Source organism: Puma concolor, chromosome B2, assembly GCF_028749965.1.
Source record: "Puma concolor isolate L17-30 chromosome B2, mPumCon1.1.hap2, whole genome shotgun sequence".
Taxonomy (NCBI): domain Eukaryota; kingdom Metazoa; phylum Chordata; class Mammalia; order Carnivora; family Felidae; genus Puma; species Puma concolor.
This window is the reverse complement of record NC_141671.1, coordinates 8,497,284-8,515,087: the sequence shown is the minus strand read 5'-3', so window position 1 is coordinate 8,515,087 and position 17,804 is coordinate 8,497,284. Positions and strand designations below refer to the sequence as shown.

General features: G+C 46.2%; 1 protein-coding gene across 7 annotated transcripts in view; it reads left to right on the top strand.

Moving 5' to 3' along the window:
* CDKAL1 (CDKAL1 threonylcarbamoyladenosine tRNA methylthiotransferase) overlaps window positions 1-17,804 on the top strand; it is a 705,830-nt gene that overhangs the window by 637,417 nt on the left and 50,609 nt on the right. For 5 of the 7 annotated variants that reach the window (XM_025916964.2, XM_086706142.1, XM_086706141.1 and 2 more), the window contains one exon: window positions 16,235-17,573. The exons of the other annotated variants lie outside the window; for them this stretch is intronic. In XM_025916964.2, coding sequence (XP_025772749.1) covers window positions 16,235-16,420 — 186 coding nt within the window. In that variant the 3' untranslated portion in view covers window positions 16,421-17,573. Of the gene's footprint in view, window positions 1-16,234; window positions 17,574-17,804 lie in introns of those variants that run through there. 7 annotated transcript variants of the gene reach the window in all.

The window sequence follows — 17,804 nt, the reverse complement described above, 5'->3', positions numbered from 1 at the left end:
TCTGCATGGCTCCTCCTTTATCAGGCTAGCCTGGCGTCTTCTCATGGTAAAGGCGGAGGAAGAAGAACAGAAAGCAGAAATACAAAAGTACTTCTCAAGCCGGGGCATGCATCATGTTTGATAACATCCCACTGGCCAAAGTAAGTCACATGGACAAGACCAGGGAGAGCGCTGTGAAGTGATGTGGCAGAAGGCACAGACACGGGGAGTGTGGAGAGTCGGGGCCGTTCACGTATTCAGTCTGCCGCGCCCTGTGAGGTCCTGGCCTGGGTGCTGCTTACCTTCTCATCCTCTTTCTGTGGCCCCACCAGAAATCACATCCTGCTTTGACTCGAGATCTACTTCTTCCGGTTCTCCAACTCAGTGTCTTGTTTTTCGGTTGTGGTATTGGAAGGATGGGGACTAGTAACGACACAGAGCAAAACAACCCTCATTTTTCACACAGAGCCTCCAGGATAGTAGAAGTTAGTAGAAGTTAAAGGTCTTCCCGTGGTCTTCTATTAAGGAGACCTAAAGGACTCCAGAGTTTGGATGGCGTCCTCTGAAGTGTACGTACCCAACAACTCAACATCGTCAACCTTGGAGCATGGGGTAGGCAGAATGAATAACTGTCTCCCAGAGCCGTCCAAGTCCTGACCTCTCTGTGAATGTGTTAGGTCGCATGCCCAGGAGGAGTAAGGTTGCAGATGGAATTAAATTTGCTAATCAGCCGGCCTTCAGATAAAGAGATTATCCTGCATTATCCAGGTGGGCCCAGTATAATCCTGGGAGTCCCTACAAATAGAAGGGCCGCAGGAGAATCAGAGGTCAGATCATCAAGAAAGCTGCCTTTGAAGGTGTTGGGGGGATAGGGGCAGGCAGAGGGCATGAGCCAAGGAATGCAGGCTGGAAAAGGCAAGGGAGTGGACTCTCCCCTAGCGACCTCTGGAAGTTGGACAGCGTATGAGACCCACGTTGGATTCCGGAGCTCCAGAACCGTAAGATGATAAATTTGTGTCGTTTTAGCCATTCGTTTTCAGTTATGTGTTGCGGCAGTGACAGGAAACGAACACAGGGACTGACTTTATCCTGTGGAATCCAAGCAAAAAGTGAGAAGATGTGTACTGGCTACTGAGAGGCTCTTTACGTCTCCTCTGTTTTCCACATGGGCCAGGAATTTTTTAAGAGGTGCGGGAAACACCTTCGCAGTGGAGAGGTGGAACAGGAGAAACGCTCAGGGGGAGAGGCAGGTTGTTGCTGGGGCCCATCAGAGAAAAGGAGGAGGTTGTGAGGGAGACACTTAGCTCACGTTCTCAGGAAGTCCTGGCCCTACAGCTCTGAGCCCCACCTCCTGGGGCTGCTTTTTCTACTTAGACCGTTTTCTCCTCCCCCGTCTGTAGCCCAAACCCTGCTAGAGCTCCTAACATAACATGTAAGCCAGGACGGAGACTGGAGTCTGGCAGGTACGTGCAGTGGTTGCCCTGGTCTGAGCGACGCGCCTCGGAGCTGAGTCGGTGGATTGTCAGCTGTGTGTTGCTTCCTCTTTTCCTGATAACACGCTGCTGTGTCCCGAAGTAGCCTTGTTAACGTACGTCATCACCAGCGGCATGTCGCGGGGTCCGGGGTCTCCACATCCTCACCCACATTTGATACTGACAGGCTTTTTACCTTTAGTGTCTGTGAGTCAGTGTCTCATTGTTTTTAACTTGTATTTCTCTAATTACAAATGAGGCTGGCACATTTGTATACATTTGTTGGATTCCTTTATTTATTTAGATTTCCTCTTCGATAAGGAGTCTGTGTAAGTCTGTTGTCCATTTTCTTCTGTTGAATTAATACCTTACTGATTTTTAGGATTTCTTTATATTATAAAAGTCTAAAAGTGAGCTATCTGCGAAGCACATGTCTTTTCTTAGTTTGTGACTTGTCTTTTAACCTCTCCGTGGTGCCTTTAGAATTTCATGTATTTTTGTGACCTAAGAACTATTTCCCTGCCTTGGGGGTTAGAAAGGTTTTCTGCCCATATTACCTGCATGTTTCTAGTTTTGCCTTTCCCAGGTAAATAATCTACCTGGAATTGATTTTTAAGGCTGGTAGGTAGGGGTCAAATTTCATTGTTTTCTGTGTGTATAATCAGTTGTTCCAGAAAATTGTATTGAAAGTCCATCTTTCCTAGTGGTCTGAAATGCCTCTGTTATAAAAATCACGTCTTGACACACATGTGAATCAGTTTCTAGCCCTCTACCGGGCATCTTGTTATGTTAGTTGTCTATTGCCGTGTGACAAATTACCTCAAAAATTAGCACATAAAACAAACATTTATCGTCTCAGAGCTTCTGTGGGTTAGAAATCTGGGCACAGCTCAACTAGGTGCCTCTGACTCAATGCCTATTATGAGGCTGCTGTTGGGGTGTTGACCAGGAGGGTAGCCTTAACTGGAAGGTCAGCTGAGGGAATACCGGCCTCTAAGTTCATTCGTGTGGTGGTGGCGATTCCGTTTCCCATGGGTTGTGAGACTGAGATCTTGGTCCTTGGTGGCTGTTGGTCAGAGGTCTCCTTCAGTGTCTTCTCACGCAGGCTTCAGCGTAGGGCGGCTCACAACATGGCAGCCGGCTTTCCTCAGAGCAAGCCAGCAGAGAGTGAAAAACGTGGAGGCCCCAGGTTTTTGTAATCTAACTTCAGAAATGGAAGCCCATCATTTATGTCAAGTGCCGTTAATTAGAAGCAAGTCAGATTCAGCTCAGAGTCAAGGGGAAAGGGAAGAGTTACACAAGGATGTGAATGCCCCGAGGCGAAGATCACTGGGAGCCATCTTGGAGGTTGCCCGCCACACTTGTAGAGCGATATAAATAATGAAGTCTCTTCCTATTAATCTTCGCTGTTATCTTAAGTGACATTTGGTAGGGCTGTTGTTTTTAACTTTTTGATAACTTCCCATATTCAAAATAGAAAGGGGAAATGAGAATGCCTTGGGATGGATTTTGGAACTTTGGAAGTGAGAGGAAAATGGAGATGTGAACTTTGTTCAGATGGCTGAGTTTAAATACATACCATGTAATTTTTCTTAACTACTTTATCTGCATCTTCCAAGCTGAATCACCATCATGGTGATCTCTAGGAAACGTCTTACGTGTTAGCTCATTGTTTACGAGATTCTTTGAGACAGAACAAAGCTCCTGCCATCGACTTTATTCCTTTCATGCAGTTCATGGAACTCCCTGATGCTCAAACCATATTCCCAGTATCACTGAAAGTGCTTCTTAGGACAGGGGAGGGTTGCATGGTGAGAACAGCATCACACACGACTTCTTTGTCATTTTAAACACAAATATCTGTCAGCACACTCTCACGGTTACCTAGTGGGAAGGAATCCTTAGGAGTAATTATTTTGAGTTGAATTGCTTGCTTAAAGATTAACTTTCATACACCTGATTGTTCCGTTTGTCAACACCCTCGTTCACAGCTTCCTGAGTACGCTCCGTGGAACTAGGGTTGGTTTGTGTTGTAGCTTAAGAGATGATTGGGGGCACCTGGGTGGCTCAGTCAGTTGAGCGTCTGACTTCGGCTCAGGTCATGATCTCGTGGTTTGTGAGGTCGAGCCCTGCATTGGCCTCTGTGCTATCAGCTTAGAGCCTGGAGCCCACTTCGAATTCGGTGTCTCCCTCTCTCTCTGCTTCCCCCCACCCATGCTGGCTGTCTCTCTCTCTCTCTCTCTCTCTCTCTCTCTCTCTCTCTCTCTCCTCAAAAACTAAATAAAAACATTTAAAAAAACAGATCAGAAAGACTTCCTTATCAGTAAAGCATCTGGGTCCAATTCACCTGTCCTGTCTTCAGCTTTGATACACCTGTGGGGCAGCCTGAGTTTGCGTGGATTCTGATTTCTAGCCACTATTTCAGAATAGAGGGGTTCAGACTTGCACCATCGTCATGAACATTGTGATTACTGACTTCATGATTCTAAGGGCGCCTCTTGGTTCCCTCTTTATTTCCACCCCCGTGTGTGTGTGTGTGTGTGTGTGTGTGTGTGTGTGTGTGTGTGTGTATGTGTACTTCTGTATACATCTGTGGCTGATACTTAGTTAACAAAAGAGAGACCTACATATATGTTCTAGAGTAATTGCCAAATCGTGACATTGTAAATAAATAGCTTGGTTTTTAAGTGTGGTAAGAAAATCTTCTCACGATGAATAAGAAGTAAAACTGTAAGTGTCTCTCTTGCTAAGATGCCAGACCTCAGATAACATACCTTTTGGCAAAGCTTGCAACCTCTTGGTTTTTGTAGAACTAAAGAGGTTATATGTAAACCAATGACAAACACTATTGTTAGCAAAGGCTTTTATACTGTGTTATTCTAGATCCGATTCTTCCGCCCTCACTTCACCCACTGATTTTGGTAAATGTAACAAGCCAGAATTAGGCAAGTGTAAGGTATTAGAATGGAAACTGGGTGCTAAGTGAAAGATTGGGGACTTTAAAGAAGATGACAGAATTCAGCTAGAACCCCACAACTGTAGGGCTGAGAAGGAATTACAAAGTCTGGGCAGCCACCTGTATGCATTCCTTATTATCAGGGACCGGGGCAACAGTTTACATTGGAGATACTTACATTAAGAGGTGCTTCCTGGGGCGCCTGGCTGGTTCAGCCGGTGAAGCATCCGACTTCAGCTCAGGTCACGGTCTTGGTGTTCATGGGTTCGCACCCAGTGTTGGGCTCTGTGCTCACAGCTCAGAGCCTGGAGCCTGCTTTGGATTCTGTGTCTCCCTCTCCCCCCCGCCCCTCTTCCCCTTGCCCGCTCACACTCTGTCTCTCTCTTGAAAATAAACATTAAAAAAAGTTTTTAAGAGGTGCTTCCTTAAGTTTGTATTTTGGAATTAAAAGACAATCATGATAGAACTTTCAGATATGAAGATGATTTTGTATTTAAAGTAATCTTTACAGAATCAGATTTTGAGGTTCTTTTCTACAGTATATTGCACTGCATCATGTATATTTTAACGCGATTTGCTTGCATTGATCACATCTTTGGTTTCGATAGATTTCTGCATAGGCCGTATGTTCAGGCTCAGTTGGAAAAAAAACAAGAAGGTGCTTCTAAGCTCTAATTTATCTTGAGTTATGAGCCATCAAACATTTTTTCCTTCATCCCTGTTAACTTCCACTTGAAGCACTCACAGTGCCTTTGAGCCATGAGAAAAATTTACACATAATAGTTTGAATCCATTAAAAGAAGTTCAGAGCTTAAGAGTTGTTTTCGTATCTCTCGAGTCGGATGAATTACGATCTCACAGAAAATAATAATTAGGTGATGGGTGGCTGCTGTGCTTTGATTTTTGGTATGATCCTCCCTTTCTTTCGTTTGCCTCAGTTCAAGCCAGAGGTTTGGACACCCTGAAAGAGGGGAGTCACCCAGACCAAGCAGAGGCTCATCAGAGCTCTCCCTTTGCTGAACGTCAAGGCAACATTATTCAGAATATAGTCTGAAATGCATTTGATCATACAGTACATAGTTTAATAATATATCTTTGGCCCTATTCGCAAAGCCTCATATTTACTCTGCTGTCACCAAAACAAGATAGAAAACAAGATTGTAGTGATTTTGTGTGTGTGTGTGGGCATGTTCTGGTTTACGATTTTCCCTTTGCAATTTTAATGACCTGATAGCAATGACACATTTGAGGTGAGGGGGTGTGGGGAAAGTCATGTAAGAATAATATCTGATTCAGAATTGCCCATGCCCAAAAGTGCTACAGGAAGGCTGACAGTACTGTGCTCTCATCATGTAACTCTGTGACAGAAGTTTTAAAAATGTAAATAGTCTCCCCCAAATAAATGAACAGGTGTAATTGATCTCAGGTGTAATTTGTGGATCCAGCTACAGGCCAGTGTACTGATGGAGTATGCATATAATATTCTTTACAGACTTCAGGAACTAGAGAATACAAAGACCTTTGGTTCGGAGATAATCAGGGACTCAGAACGATAGGGTATCAAGATGCTCCCAGTTTGAGGCATTGTCTGGAGGAGCAGTGGAGAGAGGTAGCTTGGCACCCGTCATCCGCTGTATGTCCTCGTATCTGCTGATGACACGGGGCTCGGAGGGGAGGGTGTCTGTCAGTCGGAGGAAGGGAGCTGGCACGTGGAGGGCACCCTGGCAATACCTGCAGGTGTCAGGGACAGAAGAACTCCCTTCGACGCTGCGCTGCAAGATGGGAAGACAGGTGGCAAGTCTCTTACAGGGGTGTCTTTTATTTGAGCAGAACCAGACCAACTGTTACTCATTAAAACACATTTTGCAGCACGTCCTAATGTGAGCAGATCAAGTGTGTGTGTGTGTGTGTGCATGCGCACGCGTTCAGAGAAAATTCAGCAAGGTGCCATCTACAGGTCACACTTGAAGAATCTCAGCATGTGGTTCAGAACCGTAAGACAGGTAGCATGAAACGCCTCTACAAGACGGGAGGCTGGCTTTCCTGGAATGGCCATCTGTAGAGACACAAAATGTCACCAGTATCTCCATGAGATGCAGTAGTAAGCAAAATGGATAAAGTCTGCCGGGTTGGAGTCTTGACCCAGACCGTCATTTTCTATGGAGCACTTGGTTTTTTCTTCCCATCGCATTACAAGGGCACCTGCGCTGCATTACGACCAATGCTAAATTCACCATGACCGAAGCCAGGCCTCTCCTCTGCTTCGCCGGTATACCTGCTCTGTGTAAATTGGGTCAGCCAGGATGAAGTCCTGTGAACAGCTTCCCTGGGAATTGGGGAGGAAGAAAAGAATGCATACAGAATACTCGCAGTCCTACTGGCCACATGGTGACCAATGCATAAACGTTTCTCATTCTACTGAGTGTTTTTATGTAGAGGCTGTCGTCCCCCTGTCCTCCTGGATCCTCATGCTTCTGGTTCTGTGGTCATATGTATTAATTTATAAATAATTTTGATAAAGAGGAGGAAATGCAGGTGAGGCCTCAGAACAGCACGACTTTCCCTTGGAAGGCCAAGCCCATTCAGCTCCCAAGAACAGGACAGGATATTTGGCATCTGTATAAAAATATAAATGTAGAACGCAAAGGAACACAAGTATCTTTTCAGAGAACGTTAATCAACTACGTCCTTCAGGTCCTCTCTTTCGGCTGTAAGAGCCATGAGTAGGACCAACGTGGCGGCTTCACAGGTCTGTGTTGGCAGAAGGAAAAGACCTCAGCAGAGGCTGAGTCCTGGAGCCCCCCTCTTCCTCCTCCAGGAAGCTTCACGGCCAGCCAGCCATGAAGGGAGGTGCCCTGCACCCCTCTTCCCTGTAAACGTGGACTGCACTCTCTCGTGCAGCTGCTCGGCACTGAGCTCACCTGGTGGGATAATGAGAAAATGGGGATTCACACGTGCCAGGAGTGGTGAGCACAATGTGCACACACACACGCGCACACACAACAACCCACATCCTGATCCCAGCAACCTGTGAATGTTGCCTGACATGGCAAAAGGGACTTCAGGTATGGGATTCAATTAAAGGTGGTGATGGAGAAATTATCCTGGATTATCCCTATGGCCCAATGTAGATCTCAAGGATCCTTATCGAAAAGCCGATACTACTGGCTTTGGAAATGGAGGGAAGAGGCCACAAGTCAACGGATACAGGCCGCCTCTAGAAGCTGGGTAGAGAGCAAGGGAAGCAGCGCCCCTCCCCGTCAACCCCCCAGAACCGCCAGAACAACGCAGCTCTGCTGACATCTTGATTTTAGAATCGCTGACCTCCAGAATTGCAAGAGAAAGAATGTTACTAAAACCTGTGGTGCCTGGGGGGCTCAGTCAGTCAAGCATCCGATTTCGGCTCAGGTCATGATCTCGCCGTTCGTGAGTTTGAGCCCTGCACCAGGCTCTGTGCTGACAGCTCAGAGCCTGGAGCCTGCTTCAGATTCCGTGGCTCCCACTCTCCCTGCCCCTCCCCTGCTCGCGCTGTCTTTCTCTCTCAAAAATAAATAAAAACATTAAAAAAAAAAACAACACCTGAGGTTTGGGGGCACCTGGGTGGCTCAGTCGGTTGAGTGTCCAACTCTTGATTTCGGCTCAGGCCATGATCTCAAGGTTTGTGGGTTCGAGCCCCATGTCAGGTTCTGAGCTAAGCATGGAGCCTGCTTAAGATTCTCTCTCTCCCTCTGTCTCTACCCCTCCCCAGCTTGCTGTCTCTCTCTCAAACAAACTTAAAAAACTTTTTTAAACCTGAGGTTTGTGGTAATTTATTCAAGTAGCAATAGAAAGCTAATATACCACACTCCTTCTCCACTGGTAAGTTTTTCCCCATTGCTACTATTTTATATTTATGCTGTGTATATGGATAATGTTTGACCCCCTGTTCCATTTACCCAAGAATCTTATAAATACAAGAATAGGCACACGGCGGTTTGTATGGAAGACTGTCCGCACCTGTATAAAATGTGAATCCCCAGCACTGAGGAACAGGTAGAAATGCAAATACTTCTTCAGCTAGCACTGCCCCCCCGCCCATGCTGGGCCAGGGCGCAATTGGAGAGGCCCTTTTAAGGAGTATACACAGGATCACGCAGGAGTAGAGAAGTACCACTGACGGGTGCCGTGGTGAGGGCCAGCCAGCAGGATACCCAGCCCCACAGAGGGAAGGACCTGAGTCCTCTGTCCTCTGGAGCGGGGCGATGGTTGAGAGAGCTTTTCCTACAGGAGGTCCTATCTGACAGGGCCCTGGGAGAACAATAAGGAGGCAGGGGGAAGACCGTGGGTGGGGGGGAGCTGCCTGGTTCAGGCTGGGCACAGAGCAAGGGCAAGAAGGTTGTATGTACCTTTGTGGGATCGACAGTGACTTTTTTCCCCTCGTTTTTAGATTCTTTGAAAAAAAAGTTTATGACAGAATTAAATATCAAAGGAGAAAGCAGATGTAAAAATGGGCCCCTGGCACATCTGATGGCTGAATCCCGTGTCATAAATTGTGGAATTCGAGTTTCTTTTCATGTATGAGATGGTTTTAGTTAAGAGCCGTTCCAGAAGGCTCATTCCACAGAGCAAGAGCCCAGAGGGGAAAAGATGCCGGAGCAAGCGAGGCACAGTCCCTCTCTTGTGGGTGAGTGCTTGAGGATGATACCCAGGGCCGCACGTGTACGTCTCACTTGGTACTTTTGCTCAGTGCTGGGGGAGGCTCTGGCCTTCCCCAAGTCCCACTGCTGGGCTGGGGTAAAATAGCCCTTTATCCAGACCTTCTGTATCCCAGGCACCCACCAGGGCGCTGGGTGTGGTATTTTCCCCCCTTTCCACGTCACCTAAAGGTAGATACTGAGATAGCTTTGCCTCATAGGACAGGTGGCAAGGCTTAGGGAGTTGCCACTGCTTGCCCAAGGTCTCACAGCTGCTAAATGTCTGAATTTGGATTCGGTTTCTGCCCTGTTAGAATTCGAAACCCATGCTCATTCGTTACACACCGTGTGTCCCCTGATGATGCGTAAGGGACAAAAGTAGCATAAATCAATCAATCGTATTTGAGAAATAGGTAACATGGTGACCTTATCATTTTACAAAGAGAACATCTTGAGGCAGCTTGGTATTTAGAACCGCAAACTACCACGGAATATTGCTAATCTTGAGTTTTATGTGCTCAAAAACTGAACATACAAGTCTCATTCGATCCCCGTAACAACCCCATGATGTGAAAATACTAGTAGTACCTCCGTTTTTTTTAGGTGATTTTATGTGGAAACAGAGAGGATGAATCATTTGTCCCCAAATCCTCCAGTAGAGATGGGATTAGAGTCTGGGACCAGTGTACTACCTGTCCCTAGAACTGGTGTCATTTGACATTGGTGCGTGCAGTGTGACCGTGTGTGGGGCTCTCTCCCTTCCCTAGCAATGCCTGGGTAACCGCCCAAGGAAGGGATAATTCAGGATGGACTGTTGTCACCATCTGACTAGACTGAGTTTTGTCTCTAAAGCCTTCGTTTATCTCCACCCGGTTGATCTGATCTGTAAAGCTCCTGAACATCAACGTTCTTTTTGTTTGGCTTCGTTTTCAGAATATGTACTTGGTTCTACATTCACAGATTTCTTACATCAATAGGATTTAACAAACTAGACTTTTGAAAACTAGTAGGATACGTTAAGAATTAGCAAGTATAGGAGCACCTGGGTGGCTCAGTCGGCGAAGCATCTGATTCTTGATTTCGGCTCAGGTCATGATCTTGCAGTTCGTGGGTTCGGGCCCCACATCAGGCTCTGTGCTGACAGCTCAGAGCCTGCTTGGGATTCTCTCTCTTTCTGCCCTGCCCCCCCAATAAATAAATAAAAACTAAAAAAAAAAAGAATTAGCAACATGTTTAGAAATTAATCAAGGAAGCAGTGAGATTTACAAGGGGGGGAAAGAGCCCATGTTAATCCAAGTTAACACTTTCTCAGACTTGTCCTTAGTTTGTTATAACTGGATAAATATAGGGATCTTTACTGAACAAAGGTCACATCCTACCTCCTTTCAAATTTCTGTCTGTTTCAAAAAAGGCATCTGTAAGTGGAGTTTTATTTCTTAAAAAGCGTAAGTTTGAGAGTTAGTGTTTGTTTAGTTTTAGTAAGCAGTAAAATTTCTCATATTGGGTGTGTTATACTTTGAGAGACAGAAGTGCGTCTTGAACTTCAAGAATTAATAAGCTTTGGTAATAATGTTGTTTTAAAGATTTAGTTCTTTTTATTTTTTTTGGAGAGTGAGCAAGGTGGGGAGGGGGCAGAGGAAGGGAGGGGGAGAGAGAGAGAGGGAGGGGCGGAGAGGAAGGGGGGGAGAGAGAGAATCTTAAGTAGGCTCCACACTCAGTGCGGAGCCCGACGTGGGGCTCAAGTTCACAACCCGGAGATCATGACCTGAGCCAAAATGAAGAGTGAGACACTCAACCAGCTGAGCCACCCAGGAGCCCCACTGACTTTTGGCAGTAATGCTAAAGAAGTTTAGGGAGGAATGGGACGCCTGGGTGGCTCAGTCAGTTAAGCGTCTGACTTCATCTCAGGTCATAATCTCACGGTTTGTGAGTTCGAGCCCCACATCAGGCTCTATGCTGACAGCTCGGAGCCTGAAGCCTGCTTCAGATTCTGTGTCTCCCTCTCTCTCGTGCTTCCCTTCCCTTCTCCTGCTTGTGCTCTGTCTCTCAAAAAAATAATAATAATAAACATTAAAAAAAAGTTTTTTTAAAAAGAAGTTTAGGGAGGGTTTGAGCCTTCTGTCTACTTTCCAGAACTATTGACCATACTAAGTTTTTCTCTAAGTCACTTACACACATTGTTCTCTGCGTGCAGTCGTGCACGCGCGCACACGTAAACTTTTACCTCGCGATTGGGTATTGATCGTCACCTCACCTATAAGCACTTTTAACTGCGTTCTAGGAATGCCATGTTATTTCCTATTCGTGAATGCTCCTTCTCACTGTGTAGAGGTCTGCTGTGTTTGAGCATCTTGGACTTGATGAGAAAGTCCTTCTGTTTCCTGTATTTTCAAGTTTCTTTTCTTTCAGTGCCACAGCAATAGTGACAGCTGAAATACGCAGAGCTCGCTGCCCTGCTGATTACTGTCTTCTGAGAAACCTTTTTTGTTTTCAACCTTATATTTAAAAATCCATCATCAGACTCTTTTAATCAAGGTCTTGAATCGGTAAAAGGTGAAGACAATAAAAGACGCACAGTGCGGTAGACAGACTAAATCTTCCTTCTCCTGCTGTGTTTTGATCTGAGGGAGACTGGCAGGTGAGGTGGGCTTCCTGGAGCTCGTGTGCGATTCTGTGGTGCAGACGTGGCCACTAGGAACAGGAGGGCGGCCTGTCACCAGAGCACTTTATATTCTGGTGTGTTTGGTATGTGATGGGGGTGTTGAGGGGGCAGTGTTGAGTAAAACCCAGGGGAAAAAAATGGCTATGGTTTTTTTTTTTTGTTTTTTTTTTTATTTTTTTTATTTAAAAAAAAATTTTTTTTTTCAACGTTTATTTATTTTTGGGACAGAGAGAGACAGAGCATGAACGGGGGAGGGGCAGAGAGAGAGGGAGACACAGAATTGGAAACAGGCTCCAGGCTCTGAACCATCAGCCCAGAGCCCGATGCGGGGCTCGAACTCACGGACTGTGAGATCGTGACCTGGCTGAAGTCGGACACTTAACCGACTGCGCCACCCAGGCGCCCCAAAAATGGCTATGTTGACTACAACTACAGCTGACCCACTATGGTCGTTTAATAAGTAACTTTCATATTTTGAGCAATTTTATGGCAAATGAGTTAGAAGAAGAAGAAATGTGAAACCGTCAGAAGCCGAGGGTTTTTTTTTTTTTTCAGGCTGAGAGCACAGGCACGTTACCTGCACTGCAGCTTTGTGAAGCAGAATGTTTTATAAGCTCAACCAAATGCGTAAGGCTTTAAGACGCACCTCGCCCTGCCCAGGTCAGCCTGACCCCTGCCTCAGCTGGCAGCAGCGATCACCAAGTGACAGCTCCTTGAATGGCAGGTGCAGCACCAAGGTCCAGCATTCAGAGCCTGGAGTGGAACAGAGGTGGATATTTCTAGAAGCTGGGAGAGGTTTCATTTCAGGGCCTCTCTTTGAGGGCCCCCTTCCAGGACCCTGTACTTAATTTTGTATTCATATTTTTTTCTTAAAAAGAAAGCTTCTGTCTCTGTGTTATCCAGATCTACTCCTGGGTGAGGGTGTCTGTGATCCTCCTGAGGTCATACAGCATGAAGCGTGACGGGGGGCTGTGTGCAGATGTGCACGGGGACCTCCACATTTCTCTGGGGAACGGTCTGTAGTCTTAGTTATGGTCTTCTAAACCCAAACTGAAGAAGCGTTGATTTAATTTCTAGAGGTGAGGTTTTAGGATTCGTGTAGATTAGTTCTCTGAACACATCATAGGCCACGGCGGTTACCAGGGACACGGAAAGGCATCTTTCTGACCGGTTGGATCTCATCTGGATTACACACCCCCCATTCATTCATTCATTCATTCATTCACTGATTCACTGCTAAACATTTACTGAGTCCCTGCTCTATACCTGTAGTTGTGCAGTTTCAAGAGGCCAGAGGTGAGTTAGCCTCCCTGCGTTGGAAGAAGTCCCATTGTTGATGTCATTGTAGTGCATCCATATGAGTGCTGTCCTTGAGATAGATGACTTTTATTTTTTTTATTTAATTTCAGTTTTATTACTTTACTTTTAATTTTTTTAATGTTTAGTTTTTGAGACAGAGTGTGAGTGGTGGAGGGGCAGACAGAGGGGGAGACACAGAATCCGAAGCAGCCTCCAGGCTCCGAGCTGCCAGCACAGAGCCCGATGCGGGGCTTGAACCCACGAATTGTGAGATCATGACCCAGTTGAAGTCAGACACTCGACTGAGCCACCCAGGCACCCCAAGACTACTTTTAGTCAAAAGAAAAGTTTGTCCACATGTTCTTAACCCTAGCACATTACACAGAAAGCCGGATGCACAAGAGGATGGTCTTCTGGGGTGCAGGCAGGTTTGGGTGCACCTCTGTGCTCTGGCCGCTGCCCCTGCTGCCTCCGGGGAGGAGAGCTCCATCTTTTGGGGTACACGTCCCTTGTTGAGGGACGGACCCCATAGAGCATCAACCCAGGTACCTATGGGGTGCCGAAGTAAATAGCGATTCGACTGCCGTTGGGTCGAGAGATTTATCCTTGTGGTTAACAGTTTCGGTGACTTTGCAGTTAGCCTCCTACAGTCAAAGCAAGAATTGTTGCACATCTGTCACATGGAAGTATTAGGCAGTGGAGGCTGGATTGTAAAGGTGATTTTTTATTTCGCCATTCCTAGTCCTGGCACCTCTCACTAACTCATCTGAACACAGGTCCTGTTGGTTGTCCACCCAAAGTCCACCGTCCATCCTATCCATGCCTCCTGCCAGCATCCTAACGAAGGTGTCCGTCACCTCCCACCTCAGCTTGTCACTAGACCCTCTCCTGTCGTTCTCTCCCCTCCCTTCCACAGACCCTGCCCATTCCTGCCTCTGTTCCTTTCCGGAACGTGCGGTTCCAGTGCCTCTGCTGGCCCAGCTGCAGCCCGCACTTCCCACGCAGAGGACGGAGGTGTCAGCAGGGGGTTCTTGGGGAGCTTGGGAGGAAAGAATAAGCAAAATAATGTGCGCTTCTGTGTATTTCTCCACGCGTTCTTCCACGGACGTGCCTTATGCTGTCCTGCCTCTGGGTCGCCCCCTCCTCCCCCTACTTTGTTCCTCCCACCCGTGCTCTTCTTCCCCACATCCTTCCCCTCCTCCCCTGCCCCCTCCCCCTCCCTCAAAATGTTGTTTCACGTTTCAGAAGGGGAGGCACCGATTCTAAAGCCTGTACACAAGGCGGAAATCTTATATAATAGAATTAAAATTACACTGTACAAAACCAGAGCCATCTTGAGAGCAGCCAGGTGCCTCCCCCCCACTCCTCTGCACCCCCAGGAAGAAGCATCAGGGAACAGAGACCACCTAAAAAGCAGTGTGGTGGTCACTCCTCCCTCTTCGTGCTCCTTCCAAGCAGGACTTTGCGACCTTGTCCATGCCTGGCGCACAGAGAAAGTGGTAGTGGCTACACTGCCCAGCGGAGTAACGGAGCCGCATGTGAAGGGCCCGTCCCTCTGGTCGCCGAGACCCCTTCAGACCCCTCTTCGAGTTTGGGGCAGCCCTCCTGCAGCAGGGCCCCGGCTGGAAATCTCCACCCTGAGGGATACGTTTGTGGAATCAAATGGCTTCCACAGTTTTTCCTCTGTCCTTCTTTTGCCGAGTGGATGTGGTCGCATCCCTAAAAGTTAACGTTTTTCCTATGATTCCACTCTACATAAAACTTATGCTTCATGAATTCTGCCTTGATTCTCCATAAACGCACACTCTGTCTCGTATATGTTGTGTATAATCTGGAAAATCATCAATTTGGTCTGACACTTCCAGGAAAGGAAATGTGATTTCCCCATACCTAACTTGAGGCCATCTGGCCCATGGTGCATGTCTGAATGTGTCTCTGTTGAAGGAGTAACTAAGTGATAGCTGCTTCTTACATCAAGCTAAAAAGCTTCTGCACAGCAAAGCAAACCATCAACAAAACAAAAAGGCAACCTACTGAATGGAGAAAATATTTACAAATCATCCCTATCTGATATGTGATAAGGGAATAATAACCAAGATATATAAAGAACTCCTACAAGTCACTAGCAAAAAAACCAATCTGATTACAAAATGGGCAGAGGATCTGAGTAGATATTTTTCCACAGAAGACATACAGATGGCCGACAGGTACATGAAAGGCACTTAAACATCACTAATCATCAGGGAAACGCAAATGAAAACCACAGTGACACCTCATACCTGTTAGAACGGTTGTTATATCAAAAAGACAAGAAATAACAAGCATTGGCGAGGATGTGAAGAAGAGGGCACTGTTGGTAGGAATGCAAACTGGTGCAGCCACTGTGGAAAACAGTCTGGAGGGTCCTCAAAAAATTAAAAACAGAACTGCCATATGATCCAGCAGCAGTTCCTCTTCTGTGTGTTTATCTGAAGAAAATGGAAACACTAACCCCCCTGTGTTCACTGTAGCCTTATTTATAGTAACCAAGGTGTGGAAACAGCCTATGTGTCCATCGGTGGATAAATGGATGAAGAAGATGTGGGATGATATATATATGTATGTAACAGAATATTAGCCATAAAAAGAGGGAAATGTTACCATTTGCAACAGCATGGATGAACCTTTAGGGCAATATGGTAAGTGAAATAAGTCAGACAAGGACAAATGCTGTATGGGCTAAGTTACATGTGGAATCTTTAAAAAAACAAAACAAGCTCGTAATTACAGAGAACAGATGGATTGGGGTGGGGATGGGCAAATGCCCGAAGGTGGTTAAAAGGCGCAAACCTCCATTTATAGTGTGAATGAGCCCTGGGGACATACTGTGCAGTGTGGTGACTGTAGTTAACCATACGGAGTTGTATATTTGAAAGTTGCTAAGAGAGTAAATCCTAAAAGTTGTCACAAGAATAAAATTGTAACTATGCGTGGTAGTCGATGTTAACTAGACTTCTTGTGGTAGCCATTTTGGAACATACAAAACACGATGAGGTTGTACACCTGAACGATAACAATGTAGTGTGTCGGTTGCATCTCAATAAAGACAAAAAAGCTCCTTGTATAGGGACTCATTATTTGATTGACATCACAGTAGGGCTTGTTTGCATCTTTTAAATCTTTTTTTCCCCCCTCTATGTTTCCGTCTTCCTAGGAATTCAGAAATAGGCTTGGGAATCACCCGAGTTCAGTATCCCACGCTTCTGCCGTCGGGCGACACTTCGCAAGCTCCAGGATGGCCCTCCGCTTGCAAAACCTCCGTCGAGACCGTGCACTGAGGGTGTCCGTGGGCCTGGCTCTGTTGGCTCTTCTTCTCGCCTTTTTTTGTCAAAATCTCTAATGAAAACACAACTAAATGAAACATTGGAGAAGAAGAATAAATTTCTGATTAAAATCTTCAATGAACAGAACAGCAATCACATCAGTACTCCAAGAGCCGTCATTTATCCTGGTCTCCCTGCCTCTGCTCCAGCCACACTTTTTAATGAGGCTGATTGTGTCTCTCGTGGAGTTGGGCCATTGGTTATTTGCCCTAAAACCTACTAACTGTTGCCATGGCATATCTTTTCAATTAAGCTCCTTTTGGTTTATTTGCGGCAAGAAATGCAAGGGGTTGCATTTTCTTTCAACCTCTTGTCTTCAAGTCAGAACCTAATTACACAGTCATCTTTTCCTTGTGTGGGAAGAATTTTGAATGTCATTAAACCTTCAAAAACGTATCTTTCTCTCTCTGCTTTGTTTGGAGTCCCGGTGCTACGAACATCTTATTTTTCACAGCAGATGTGTTCCTGAGAAGTTTATAGACAAACGTGCATTTGGAAGCAAGAATTCTTTTGGAAGGCACCAGGGAGAGTCGCCAGTTCCAGGGCTCTCGGCGACGTTTTTGACAAGCGCAAGGAATCCCCCCACGTCTTCAGCACCCGCAAACTTTCGAAAACGTATTTGTCTAAAACCAGCTGTGCCCCTTTTCTGACGTTTCTGATCGGTGACATCAAATATTTATTTCTACCTGACATCACTGGCCTTTACTAAATACAGTGACATTTCACTTACGTGAAAGGAATTGACTTATTAAGCAATCTTACAAACATCAGATTTTAAATGTTACTTGGACGGTATGGAGTTGCAGGGAAATCGGGTGACACTTCATCTTTAAACTCATACCCTGTTGGGGGCGCCTGGGTGGCGCAGTCGGTTGGGCGTCCGACTTCGGCCAGGTCACGATCTCGCGGTCCGTGAGTTCGAGCCCCGCGTCGGGCTCTGGGCTGATGGCTCAGAGCCTGGAGCCTGTTTCCGATTCTGTGTCTCCCTCTCTCTCTGCCCCTCGCCCGTTCATGCTCTGTCTCTCTCTGTCCCAAAAATAAATAAACGTTGGAAAAAAAAAATTAAAAAAAAAAAAAACTCATACCCTGTTCAGCTCTTCTTTTTATGTCAAAATGTTTCAGCCTTTTATGTCTTTCGAGGCATCCAAATAAAATTTAATTATGTCATCAGGTGGTGAGTTTGGAAAACAAAACCAGTGTCAGTACATTTCTCCAAACCCAGCATGTGCTTCTAAGAGGAAGTCAGGTTTCAAATGCAGAGGACCTGCCCGTGTCCCTCCCAGGGTCCCCAGCGGAGCGTGCATTTGGGCTCACCCTGCGCGACAGCCTGGAGTCACGCGGTACGGGGCTTAAGAAGAACTTTGCGCCTGTCACTGACTGGAGACCAGAACGGTGCTCCTG